The following is a 13707-nucleotide window of genomic DNA, read 5'->3' as shown; positions in this document are numbered from 1 at the left end:
TTGTTTTACCGTCATTGAATATAGAACTAATGGTACTATAGAACTAATGGTACTAGTCATATTATTTAAACAGCTTTGTCTGATGTGTATTGTGCTATTGAAACTAAGTTGTTAAAACCTTTATGTTCAACTCTCTCACCAGCTGTTGATGAACAAAATGCACAAACCCTAGAAATGGAGAACTGCAACTTTCGTGGTTCTGCCATGCTGAAAGCCAACGAAGCCTCCAGGTCAGCGCCTAGCTTCTCTGTATTTTTAGAAGAAGATTTGCCGCCCACCGTGGCTAAATATGAAAGTATTCCACAACCTCAGGGTGAGTTACTTTTATATGATGCAACCTCTGAGGGCAACTTGTTTTAGCAAATATTTTTTGTAAAGATGATTAATTTAATATTCATAAAGTATACATTATAAAAATATTTTTCAATCAGTCCATTAAAACACTCAATGAAGGATGGCTATCATGTGCCTATCAATCTAAATGTTAATAATCAATTAAAACACTCAATAAAGGATGGCTATCATGTGCCTATCAATCTAAATTTTAATAATCCGTTAAAACACTCAATAAAGGATGGCTACCATGTGCCTATCAATCTAAATGTTAATAATCCATTAAAACACTCAATAAAGGATGGCTACCATGTGCCTATCACTTTAAATGTTAATAATCCATTAAAACACTCAATAAAGGATGGCTACCATGTGCCTATCAATCTAAATGTTAATAATCCATTAAAACACTCAATAAAGGATGGCTACCATGTGCCTATCAATCTAAATGTTAATAATCCATTAAAACACTCAATAAAGGATGGCTACCATGTGCCTATCAATCTAAATGTTAATAATCCAATTCTTGTTTCTCCAAAGGTTTGCAAAAAATTGAATTCAGAAAATGAATGTTTATTTATTATAATGAAGGTGCTATATATTTGGGGTTTTTGGCACATCTGCACAATTTAGGCTATGTTGTGTATGATATATTGGTCATGATAAAGCCCTTTTGAGTTTTAACTATTAATTAGAGGTTGGAAATATAATAGAAAACTTTTATTGTTAAGAGTTCTGCTATCTTTTCAAAGACAAATATATCCAATGTTTGTTGACTAGAAATATGTATAATATGTAATATATACATGTAATAATTAATTTTTAGAATTCACACTTTTTTTCTTAGAAAAATGCTAGATTTTCTTCTTTTCTTTAGATCCGTCAAGGTCACCTTCAGGTCCGGCCTCTAGGAGAATCAGCAGCATGAGTACGTTTAATCGATCTGCTAGCGTAGATTCCAAGTTGGGTGCATCTCCTGGGCCCAAAGGGAAAGAAGACCAACAACATCTTCAACTGCCATCCATTAAACTTCCTTTTCTCCAGTCCGCACCATTACCAGGTAGATCTAATCGAGAAATATCTTTTTTTTTTTTTTCACATTTTTGTTTTAAACATTTTGATATTTTAAAATGAAACTTATCTCAATTTTGTGGTTCATCTAGGGATCAGCAGTTCTATTGCCAAAAACCTGGCTGGTGGTGGCTTCATTAGTAAAGTTTTACTGGCCAATGCAGATGCTCTTTGTGCGGCAGCTTCCCCACTTATTGAACAAGACATTCCTTTGTGAGTCAAAGTTTCATCAACCTAATTGTCAGAGCTAGCTGATTGTATTTTTAAAAGTTATAGCTACTTTATTTTGTCCAGTTTCAAACAAAGAAACTCACATTTTAATTGACCAAAGTATCTTTCTATTTTGTTTGTTCAACTGTGGTTTTGAGTTAGTTAGAGCTGTTGGCTGTTGAGGTTTAATTCTCAGATTTGAATCTTAATGGAAGGATAAGTGACATGTATATTGGAGTGGTCACTTCGATTAGAAATCATTCTGTCCACATTAAATCCTAGTAAAGTATTGTCCACAGAAAGACAATAATGTCTTGAAGGAAAACTTCCTCCCCTGTGTGTGAAGTAGTTTGTTTGTTGTTGTTTTTTTTTGTACAAAAATTTATGGTTTTAAATTTATATATTTATCTAGCTAGGAATATGCCAACTTTTATGGTTTAATGTAACAAGTGTCTCGCAATGTATTTATCAAAGTCTTTTGAAATCTGTCTCCTATGTGTTTTTTGATCATTGTCTCTGGTTTTGTCTTGCAGAGAATCCTATCAAGAAAAATGTGTGATGAACAATTACTTTGGTATTGGCCTTGATGCTAAGATCACTCTGGAGTTTCAAAACAAAAGAGAAGAACACCCAGAGAAATGCAGGTAACATTTTGATGGCTATGTCTGTTTGGGCTTTGAAGAATTTAAACATTGATTCACTGTACAATGTTGACCAAACAAGATTTATTTATACCAAAGATCACACATGATTGATGGTTTTTAGTATGAAAATAAATATAAAATAAATTTTTTATATTGCAATTATTTACATACCAATGGGAATCAAAAAGCGAAAGCAATTCTTCTTTATGGCGCAGAGACTTGGAGAGTAACAATTAACAATACAGACACGCTCCAGGCATTCTCTAACAATTGGGTCCTATAATTGGTGTCAGACAGCCTAACAAAATATCACTACAGCCCATGGGGAACAACTCAACAAACAGCAATAGATAAAGAAATCAAATTGTGCTGGAGTGGGCGCACAATGCAAAGAACACCAGACAACATCATAAGACAGGCTCTAGACAAGTGAATTGAAAGACTGCTAGACCAGAGCAAACAGGGAAGGGATCAGTAGACCAATAAGCAAGGTTGGCAGGATGGACATGAACCCAACAGAGGAATAGTCCAGAACGGAATCTGATGGCAAAGTACTATTGCAGCCCCATGCTCCACTGCTAGTCTGGTCGTGCGGTTAGCGCGCTGGACTGTCGTTCGGATTTATCGACGGTCGAGGGTTCAAACCCTGCCCGCTGCCATCCCCCGTCGTCCTGCGGGAGGTTTGGACTAGGAAGTAAACTATCTTCAACTCTGAAGGAACATCCGAAACATGTAAAACATTTTACAAAACAAACATTTTAGTCTACAGGATTAAGTGAGGTTAATTGACATGCAACTTCACTGACTGATGTAAGACAATTTGTTAATCACAGACCCTAGGGAATCTTTTTGCACCTGCTCCAGGAACTTTTAACCTTGAAAAGATCATTTGATTTAATTATATATATTTCAAACATTGCATTTCTTGTTTTGGTTTTTGATTAAATTAAACAAATAGTTTCATTTTTTCACACAAGAGAAAAAATATTTATAGCTACTTAAAGAAGATGTACATTAATTTTTGTAAAATATGGTTCATGGTTGTTTTTTTTTGGTCTCTTTCAGGAGTCGAACTAAAAACATGATGTGGTATGGAGTCTTGGGAGGTAAAGAAATGATCAATCAAACATTTAAAAACCTGGACCAAAGGGTGCTATTGGAGTGTGATGGTCAAAGGATACCATTACCCTCACTTCAGGGGATTGTCATACTGAATATACCTAGGTAAGTGTTTATTTCTCATTGAAAACTTCCTGAATGGTGCTGGGAGCTACAATGGCACTAACAGAATGAAAAGAATTTCAATGGAAGGAAAATAGAGTTTTTAAACACCTGTTCATAAATAATTTTTGTTTGTTCTCATTTTAGTTTTTTAGATTTTCCATGAACTGTTGATTTCTCCATGCTAGTTCTATGAAACCAGACATGATTACTTTTGTTAGTTCTTCGTAACATAGCTAAACAAAAATTTTTTTGCTCCACTTGATTTGCATCTCAGTCTATTTCTTGGCTGTGTTTCAGTTATGGTGGTGGAGCTAACTTTTGGGGAGGGTCTAAACAAGATGAGGTAACTTTTTTTTGTGTTCTATGTTAATTCTAGTTATAATAAGCAGTTTTTTAAACTTACAATTTGCTTTGGTATAAAACAGATAGTTAAATCTATGTAGATATTCAGCTAACTGTGGCTTTTGTTCTCAGAATTTCACTGCTCCAAGTTTTGATGACAGAATCCTGGAAGTTGTGGCAGTTTTTGGCAGCATGCAAATGGCCATGAGCAGGGTGATAGATCTCCAGCATCATCGAATAGCTCAAGTAGGTCATGAATCATTAATAAGTTCTGGTAGTCCTTACGTCCGTCTTTCTGATTGGTAGAATACACAATAGATCTAAAGAGACTTGGTTGGTCAAAAGCAATGTATTTTTTTTGTTGCACCAACTGTTTTGTAATGTTTCAAAAGAATCCTAATGAAAATGATATTCTGATAACTCATGAATGGCAACTGTAGCTAATTTTTTGCCAGAAGTTTAAAACAAATTTTTTTTTTTTAACTAATGTAGAATTAAGTATTGTAAAAGACATTTAGGCACAAATTAGATCATGTAATTTTGGAAATTCTCTTCTTGGCTATCTCTGACTTTTAATATAAATTTGTCATAAATATTTGCAAGTGGTATTTTATGCAGTTACCTAAAAAAACATTACTGGGTGTTTCTTTTCTATTATTGACTTTGACATTGTTTAATGAAATATTCCTTCACTGCAGAATCAAGCCCATTGCTTTTAATTTTAGATTGACTCTGGAAACCAAATATTATTGAAATGATGTTAAAATGATTGATGAACACTTGTAAACTATTTCACTTTTAGTTGGTTGGGTTAGCTGCTGAACTGTTGTTTCTTTATTTTCAATTAAAATGTTCAAGTCTCTACATTGGTCTTAAGCATCAAATCTTTCTTCTAGCCACTCACAGCCTGTCATTACTTAAGTCTTCATCACATCCCAGACCTGAGGTCTGAGAAGTTTCTTACAATTAAATTTTTTTTTTTTTTCAACTTAAGTTTTATCTCTCTACATAATCTTCTTTTTGATCTGTGCACTTCTTCCAAATAGTATGTCCATATAGTGTCCTTCTTAAACTAAATGTTTTGCTGGGAAAACATAGATTTTCTTCTAAATCTTTGAAAACAATATGAATTATAATCAATTATTTACCAAATACCCCTACTTGTGATGGATGAAAAATTTAACCTGCTATTACTTATAATTAAGATGGAAAGCTTTTCACAATGGAAATGACAAGTCCTCTACTTTCCAAATTGATGTTCTGTATTTGTCCCTATATGTTTCCATAAAACTGAAATATATTTGGTTTGGTAGCACAGAATAATACTTCCTTCCCTTCTTAGTTAAGAACTGTTTGACACTCTTTGATTAGTTACTCATGTTTGTAGACACTTTATACAACAAATGGATGTTTCCACTTTTTCTACAAAGTATCTGCATGAACCCAGGTGTTTGTAAAAGGAAATGATAAAGATTTAAATCTAGATATAGAATTGAGGAGACAAAGTATCTGTATGTAGGGCTTTTTTTTTTGGGGTGTAGGTTCAATGAATTATACTATAAAATTTGACTGATTTTGCCTGAGAAAACATCATCTTGATTTAATATCAACTCTTTAATCTGATAGTGTCGCACAGTCAAAGTGACAATACTGGGGGATGAAGGTGTGCCAGTCCAGGTAGATGGTGAAGCCTGGATACAACCACCTGGTTATGTTAGGATAGTCCATAAGAACCGAGCACAGATGTTGATTAGAGATCGGGTAAGTGAACTCAATATTCTTGCTTCTTGTTAGATCTTGGTCTTTTAAAAGTAGATTTGAGCTGGTAGTGGAGATGGTAGATTTTATTGGCTGTTTAGTTTAGTTTTCTTTGGTATAGGCAGGTTTATTAGCTGCTGTAGCTGCTGTAGTTTTCTTTGGTATAGGCAGGTTTATTCTCTGCTGTAGTTTTGTTTTGACATTAAATGAAATACCATGCTCATCAAGCATTTCCTAATTGTTTGATTTGTTATCAGACTTTTGAAAATGTCCTCAAGTCCTGGTCAGAGAAACAGAAATCTGATCGTCCAGTTAGTCCACAACCACTTTCGCTGACCGAAGATGAAACTCAGGTACTCTTGAACTTTGTGGAGGCCACCTCAGCTGTCATACGAAGGTGAGTGTATTGAAACAGTCAGGGAGTATTTATTGTCACTTCAGCTGTCATACGAAGGTGAGTGTATTGAAACAGTCAGGGAGTATTTATTGTCACTTCAGCTGTCATACGAAGGTGAGTGTATTGAAACAGTCAGGGAGTATTTATTGTCACCTCAGCTGTCATACGAAGGTGAGGGACTATTTTATGTTTTGGCATTACATCCTAGCCCAAACTTTTCCCATGAGTGTGGGGGATGAATCCAGCAGAGTTCAAACCTGGACCATAGTGACAGTAGTACAGAGCTCATACCACTTGACCAGGCAGTGACCCAGATCAATACCTTGAAACAGTTTAATCAATCATCTTTGCTTGAGGTTGCAGCATTGTTGCTTAGCTGCTTAGGGCTGAATCTTTTGGGATCCACCACTGATCAGTATTTGTTGTTCTGAATTGAGTAAGATCATAGCAAAGCTTCTTACCCACAGATTGTATTAGACAAACATTGTTATGTTAGCCATTGAAGGGGAGGGGGGCTGTATTGGTTATCATCAATTTCTACGTCTATTTTTCATTCTGTTTGTTTATAATCATGAATCCAAGTCATAATGTTTGGTCACTTGCTATGGAGAAACTACATTCTTTGTGAATCTCTTCCACAGTGTCAAAGTGGCAGCCAAGTCTCATAGCTGCGTAGAAAGTGACCTCATTCCTATAGCTCAGCAGACGTCTCAATATGTAGACAGGTTGTATCCCACAGGAAAATTAGCAGAGGTCAGCATTTTTTTTTTATCTTTAATAATTTTTTTATTAATTTTTTTTTAAACATAATCATAATAAAAATAATTAATAATAATGAGTCCAACTAATAATTCAGCCCGCTTACAAAGAGGAATAATAATAGACAAAAAAATACTAGTATAAACAGAGAAAGTTGTTTGAATTGAGATAATGTTTATAAAGTATGTTGGCTGAATTTAGACACTAGTTGATTAGATCTTGATTGTCGGCACATTTGAGACCATGTTGTGCCCTTTAATATTTCAAGAGTTCTTTTCCTCTACAAGCCTATTTATAGCTGGAATAATACAAGTGATTGTTCATTAGGATGATAAATATAATACTATTAAGTTCATGCCAACTTCAAAATGTGTCTAGCAGGCTGTGAATTGTTTCAAAACATTTGAAATGTAGTTTTTTTTAAGTTAGAGAAAAAAAAAGATCTGACATTCTAAAGATTAGGATTTTCAAATATTCTGAGCCAAGTTTTTACTAGCTTCATATAATCTTTCTTGTCCATGCCACCTTTTAGATGGACTCCAGTGACAGTGAAACCTACCAGGTTTGACCTTCAACTTGAGTGTTGTTTGTTGTCCCAATTTTTTTTTATTTTTTTTTAATTTTTGTTTTTGGTCTGCATTTTGATTTTGAGTGTGCATCTAGTGAATTGTGTTCTATTAGACTGATAGACTCTTAAGTGTAGCTTGTGTTTGAGTTGATTTGTTGTCTTGACCAAACTAGTTTTGTAATTATGTGTAATGCTTGTTTAACATTAGTTCTCTAGTTGGTGTTTTCCTCATAGAGGGGGTGGGGTTGGGGGGAGGGAGTCATACAATTCTTATGTTGTCACCAGTATGCTTTTTAGATAATGAATCTACAAGTCAAGAGTTAATTCAAAGCTACTCCAATGAACATTTCAGAAACTGTGAAATCACTCGAATATTCTCAACTTTTTCATTGGCTATCTGAAAATGTGTAGATATGACATATCAATCAATCATGCCACAATAAGAATCAGTTGCCCACTCTGAGTCTTGGTAAACTTTGTTTCTTTAGCTCGTCATCTAAAAAGAAAGATCTTCAAGTTGTGCACTGTTGGTTCAATACCAGTTTTGAATTTATTATTATTCTGACAGCACTTTTCAAAACTATACTAATATTTTTATTTGAGTTGAATGTATTAGAATTGGTTGTCAATATATTGCATCAAATCAGCATTTGTGTGTTTTGTTATGATACCCTTGTTAATAGATTAAAGTCCAAGTCAATGATGAATAATTGCATGGATTAGTTTTGCAGCTTTGTTGTTAGATTGATCTCACATAGAAACACTTCAATAATGTACATCTTGAGCTGAAACTTAAGTGGTCTAGTAGTAATGATAGACAGTCATAAACACTAAATGACAACTTACAAAAGCATGGCACTAATTACTCAATCAACACAAAAGTTTGATTTTGTTTTTTAATTCCCTTAGCTGGTACTAACACAAATAGAAACTATTTCTTTTTTTATTTCATTTAAGCATGTAATATCTGTACTAGCTGGGATAGTCAACAAATACCTGAGTAATACAAAATGAAATATGTAAATCACTTTAGTTACTAAGCCTTTAAGGTATTGTCTTGGCTTTAGATGGATATTCAGAATTTTTATTTAGGATTTAGCCAACTGACACTTATTGGTAACACCAGGGTTAGGACTTTTTTTTTTTTAAATTTCAAGGCCCATGGTGGAAAGGCTGAGCTTTTGACTATATTTCACAGTAATCACTTTCATATTATTGAGAGAAAAAAATCTCACATCAACAAGATGTAATATACTAAGAACTATTTGGCTGTCATTCCTTACAAATATTGTCAACTTACCAGCAAAGTTTGAGACCCACTGTTGATAAACTTTTAACAGCCAGACTGAAGACATTGCGCTGCAGGTTTTTTCAGATTTTTTGTTGTTTCAAAAGGACTGTGAAGTTCTCCCATCATTAAGAATTGCTTCCCCACCCCCCACACACATTTTTGTTTTCTCCCCAATTCAAAAAACATTTTGTAAGTTTTCTGCTAGAACATCTTAAAATGAAGTGATAGTTAATATCAATTAATAGTTAATATCAAGTGAAGTGATAGTTAATATCAAGTGATAGTTAATATCAAGTGATAGTTAATATCAAGTGATAGTTAATATCAATTAATAGTTAATATCAAGTGAAGTGATAGTTAATATTAAGTGATAGTTAATATCAAGTGATAATTAATATCAATTAATAGTTAATATCAATTAATAGTTAATATCAAGTGAAGTGATAGTTAATATCAAGTGATAGTTAATATCAAGTGATAGTTAATATCAATTAATAGTTAATATCAAGTGAAGTGATAGTTTAATATCAAGTGATTATGAATCTGTCAATATAAAGATGATTTCCAACAAATGCAGAAATTTAGGCTTACTGAAGCTCATTTTTGACTCTTTGTCTGAACTGTTACTGAAGTTGAGCACCATCATTTTTGTGACCTATATTGACTGTTGTAGTGTTAAAAATAATCATTATGACATTCTTTGTGCATGGTGTTCACCTAGAATGTAGGGCTTGCAGTAGGGTAAAGCTATTAGGTGATCTTAGGTCACACATCAAAGTTTGAGAGTTCTTTCAGAAGTGGTACATTTTCTTCTCATCTCAGTTCAAGTGAAAGTGTCAGCAGCCATTATCAGTCAGTTTTGAAATGTGCCAACTTCTGAGGGTACATCTAATCTCTCTTCAGTTCTGAATGAACATCTAATGGTTAGAAAAGTCTTGCAGAGCATTAAAGTCTGTGCTGCTCTTGTCAGTATACATGTCATTATGAAACTCTAACACTTTGGCTTGTTGATGCTTCTGGTCTGCTTTAGAAGCCAGGATGTTTTTGCTTTACCAAAGGAAAATAGCACCAAAAAATGAACATAGCCAAAAGTTTATCAAATGCAACTTCAGGGAAATTAATATTTTAAATAAAATTATAAAGTTAATAACCTATCTGTTACCACATGGCTATAATGAGTAGCTTTACATCCTGACCACAACAGACATCCTGTCCACCTGACTCAGATAACAGACATCCTGTCCATCTGACTCTAATAGATAAGACATTTTGTCCACCTGACTCTAATAGATAAGACATTTTGTCCACCTGACTCTAATAGATAACAGACGATCCTGTCCACCTGACAATAATAGGTAAATGTCTTCCATTAGGGAAAACAGTTTGATAGATAACTTGTATATTAATATAATTATAGCAAAGTGTTGAAATTCATTTCTACACATGTTTTATTGTAAACCTGCTTCTTATAATATATATATATATATTTTATTGTATCTGTGATACACAACTAGATTCTATATGTTCCAAGTGCGACACCTAATGGTCTGTGTCTAATGGTGTTTTTTTTTTTTTGTGTGTGCCCACAGCCAACACTACGTAGTCAAGTGGTGGACCTTGTCCAGACAGTCAGAATACTTTACCATGAAGCCAGTTTGTTTCTGATAGAGAAAAATGCTGCTGCAACTGTAAGTTCCTATTTCGTGTTTGTCTAACCAGACTAGAAGAAATACAATTCTAATTGTCTCTAAATGTGGTTAAATTGTTTTTTAAAACTGTACATCTGATCATTGTTCAAACAGCGCTGTCAATCATGACACAGACATTGCAATATACTTGGTCATTCCTAGTAGATGTTTCACAAATATAATTCATTAATTGGTCATGGTAGAACAGCAACTGCAGTCTTTGGATTGACATTTTGATACCCTTAGGCTTATTGTTACCATTGAGAGAATCATTTAGAAAGTTAGACATCAATGACCTATTATCTTTGTATAAGTAGAAAGTTAGACATCAATGACCTATTATCCTTACTTAAAGACATCAATGACCTATAATCCTTGTATAAGTAGAAAGTTAGACATCATTGACCTATTATCCTTGTATAAGTAGAAAGTTAGACATCAATGACCTACAATCCTTGTATAAGTAGAAAGTTAGACATCAATGACCTATTATCCTTGTATACGTAGAAAGTTAGACATCATTGACCTATTATCCTTGTATAAGTAGAAAGTTAATTTTTTTTTTTTATTTGTATGTTATTTGTAAGTTCTTTGGATGTTGGTCAGAATCTCAGATTTAAAAAAGCAGTTCTAGAAGCAGAATATTTCTTCATAGATATTTTCAGAGATTTTTAGTATTTACACAATTCTTTGTGCAAAACTTCTATCAACTCACTCTGTCTGTCTGTCTGTCTGGTAAAACGTTTGTAGACGTTATTTCTCCTTGGATCAAGCTGAAACTTTGCACAATTATTCATTAACATAGACAAGACATGAATCAATTTTTTTTTAAAAGTAACCAACTAGACAGTTAATTACTGGTAATTCCTTATTATGTTTAATAGCAACAATGGAAACTAATACTTCAGTATTCACATGTATGGCTAAATTTGTTGGGTTTAGTCCCCTAAAATAATTGTTAATGCTATTTCTCCCTCATACATTCTCCGATCAAGTTGGTACTTTAAACATTTGTTTATTGTAGCTAACAAAACATAAATGAATAAACAATGGACCTCATTCACCAATCGTAAACAAACAACATTTAGCCACGTGGTGCTCTATCTCTTCTATATAATTTACGATCTAATGTTTAATTCATGATGGTTGTCATGTGACAGTTTTTTTTTCATTATTTTCTCAATAAGATCACGTGACTAAATGTTGTTTGTTTATGATTGGTGAATGAGGTCCATTACTCTATTAATTATTGGTAATCTATTACTTTGTTTGATATTGAATAAGGGAAATAACTTGTATATTATCGTAGATATAGTTTTAAGTGCAGAGTTCTTCCCCATTAAATAAGCTTTGTTTTTTTTTTATTTATCAAATGCTTGCTGTAAAAGTCAGAGTAACACTGTGTTGTTAAGTAGTTCAGGGTCTCTCTTCAAACACCCATTGCATGTTTTTGTGTCTGTGTCCAGCTGTCTGCAAGCCTGGAAGAACGCCTTACCTCAACCCTGATCAGCTTGGAGCAAGAGCTGAAGAGAATCATTGACATCATTGGACTGGCCAAGTTGGAGGACCAGATGAATTTGTTGGAGCACATGAAGAGAAAACAGGGGAGATTAAAACAGGTTTACACCAAACTAAAAGGCAAGAGTAAAGAGAAAATCAAGAGTTCACTCCCTCCTGGTAGGTTGATTCATTTTTTTTAATTTTTTTTTGTTGCTGGAAAATGTGGCTATATTCAAAATAGGAATTCCTCATTAGTTGTGTTAGAATACATTGTTTGTCATTAATCAAGCTTGCCAATATGTTTGTCATTAATTAAACTTGCCAATATGTTTGACTCATGATCATCAAAATTAGATCCATACACTCTAAAATAACAAGATTATTAAGTCTGCTAAGATTATTTATAATTTAATTCTCACAATGTTCAATGCTGTCAAATCTGGTTAATCATACCAGCTGTTTATTTGGACAGAATTCTGAAGTACCAAAAACAAATCCTATTACTCAGTAATTTGACCAGATGTTTATAAAAGCCAAAAAAAAAAGCATCCTAATATGGTTCAATTAACTGTATTATAATATTTTCTTTAGTATTTTCTTAATTTTTATGGTGATAGTTCAGCTACACAAGTATAATGATATCATAATATGTTAAATTATGGCGTCTAACAGTATGTTAGGGTTTAGTATGTAAACATAAGTTTGGATTATTATTTAAGGAGTTTAGTCAGCTCTACAACTCTTTTTTTTTTTTTGTCCAGCTTTTGAAATCCGCAGCTGGACTTTAGAGGAAGTGGGTCAGTGGCTGGAGAGCTTGTCACTGGGAGAGTACAAGGAAAGCTTCATGTCCCATGAAATCACTGGAGCAGAGGTTCTCAATTTAGAACGCAGAGATCTCAAGGTTTGTCTTACTTGTCTACACATGACATATTTCAATGTACAGTTTGTCACGCTATTATGATATCCCAGTCCTTTTAGCTCTCAGAAATGTAACTTTCATAATGTTGACATGCTCATAGATATGCAAGAGCTGCTACACCAGTATAGTTTCTATACATAGGCATATAAAGAAAATTACAAAATTAGTCAACACTTTCTGTTTTGCTAGAGGAAAGAACAGAAGAATCTTTTTCTTGGGCTCATCAGTCACACTTTGTCTTTAAACTTGGGCTACAAGTGCTGTTATGGCGTTGTAACAGTGTTAAAGTGCATGGCTTCCTAACAGAGAGGGTGAAGGCTGGGATTTTGAATTTAGGGATTTTTAAAGTGTGTGTATTGCAAGGGTCAATGACTCAGGTTGTACCTAGGATATGATAGTATAAGTATGCAGTGTGCTAGCCACACCAGATAGATGAGAAAAGAGACATAATTTGTATTATCATAGCACAATGCTTGTGAGAATGTCACTTTATCTTTAGCTGCGTAAATTAGTTGTGGATCCTAGCACAGCTGATACTGTGGCTGGTTAGGCTCCTCAGTAAAGGGCCTCAGCTGGGAATGGCAATTTATCTGGTAGAGAGTAGCTGTGGACAGAGTGCTTGGGTTTGAGGCAGTAGTACCAGTCCATGTGTGACTACCCCGTCAATGGTGGGCTCAGTGAGTACTGCAGATAGAAGTGGTCTGATGTGGGCAGTAGTAGTATCAATAGTAGTTGTAGTAGCTAGTTGTAACAGACAGTAGGCTTAAATCTTAATCAAAGGCTGACAAACCTGGGGCTGTGAAGAAAGTAAAGACAAGTTAGAACACTTCTCTCATGCCTCTTATCAATGACCTAGATTGAGGTGCAAACAGCAAGCTGATAAAATTGTTTTTGATTCAAAAAGAGGAGTAATAGCTTGTGATGACCCGTAATTGAAGCCATAAGGCAATGGTCTGTCAAGGACACTGCAGATCCTGTCCATTGAGTTTCATTGTCAGTCTCC

At 34.0% G+C, this 13707-nt stretch overlaps 1 protein-coding gene across 13 annotated transcripts in view; it reads left to right on the top strand.

Annotated features, from left to right (window-relative positions):
* LOC106066450 (diacylglycerol kinase delta-like) overlaps positions 1-13707 on the top strand; it is a 203906-nt gene that overhangs the window by 185999 nt on the left and 4200 nt on the right. For 12 of the 13 annotated variants that reach the window (XM_056012621.1, XM_056012624.1, XM_056012620.1 and 9 more), the window contains 14 exons: positions 143-313; positions 1211-1393; positions 1497-1617; positions 2148-2258; positions 3324-3482; positions 3780-3825; positions 3957-4070; positions 5451-5585; positions 5840-5979; positions 6621-6732; positions 7271-7300; positions 10187-10285; positions 11752-11962; positions 12547-12686. In XM_056012621.1, the coding sequence (XP_055868596.1) occupies positions 143-313; positions 1211-1393; positions 1497-1617; positions 2148-2258; positions 3324-3482; positions 3780-3825; positions 3957-4070; positions 5451-5585; positions 5840-5979; positions 6621-6732; positions 7271-7300; positions 10187-10285; positions 11752-11962; positions 12547-12686 (1772 nt within the window). The remainder of the gene's footprint in view (positions 1-142; positions 314-1210; positions 1394-1496; positions 1618-2147; positions 2259-3323; positions 3483-3779; positions 3826-3956; positions 4071-5450; positions 5586-5839; positions 5980-6620; positions 6733-7270; positions 7301-10186; positions 10286-11751; positions 11963-12546; positions 12687-13707) is intronic. The other variant, XM_056012622.1, reaches the window with a different exon arrangement.

Source organism: Biomphalaria glabrata, chromosome 15 (genome assembly GCF_947242115.1).
Source record: "Biomphalaria glabrata chromosome 15, xgBioGlab47.1, whole genome shotgun sequence".
NCBI lineage: Eukaryota > Metazoa > Mollusca > Gastropoda > Planorbidae > Biomphalaria > Biomphalaria glabrata.
Note: the sequence above shows the minus strand (reverse complement) of the source record. Positions and strands in the feature narration are given on the sequence as shown.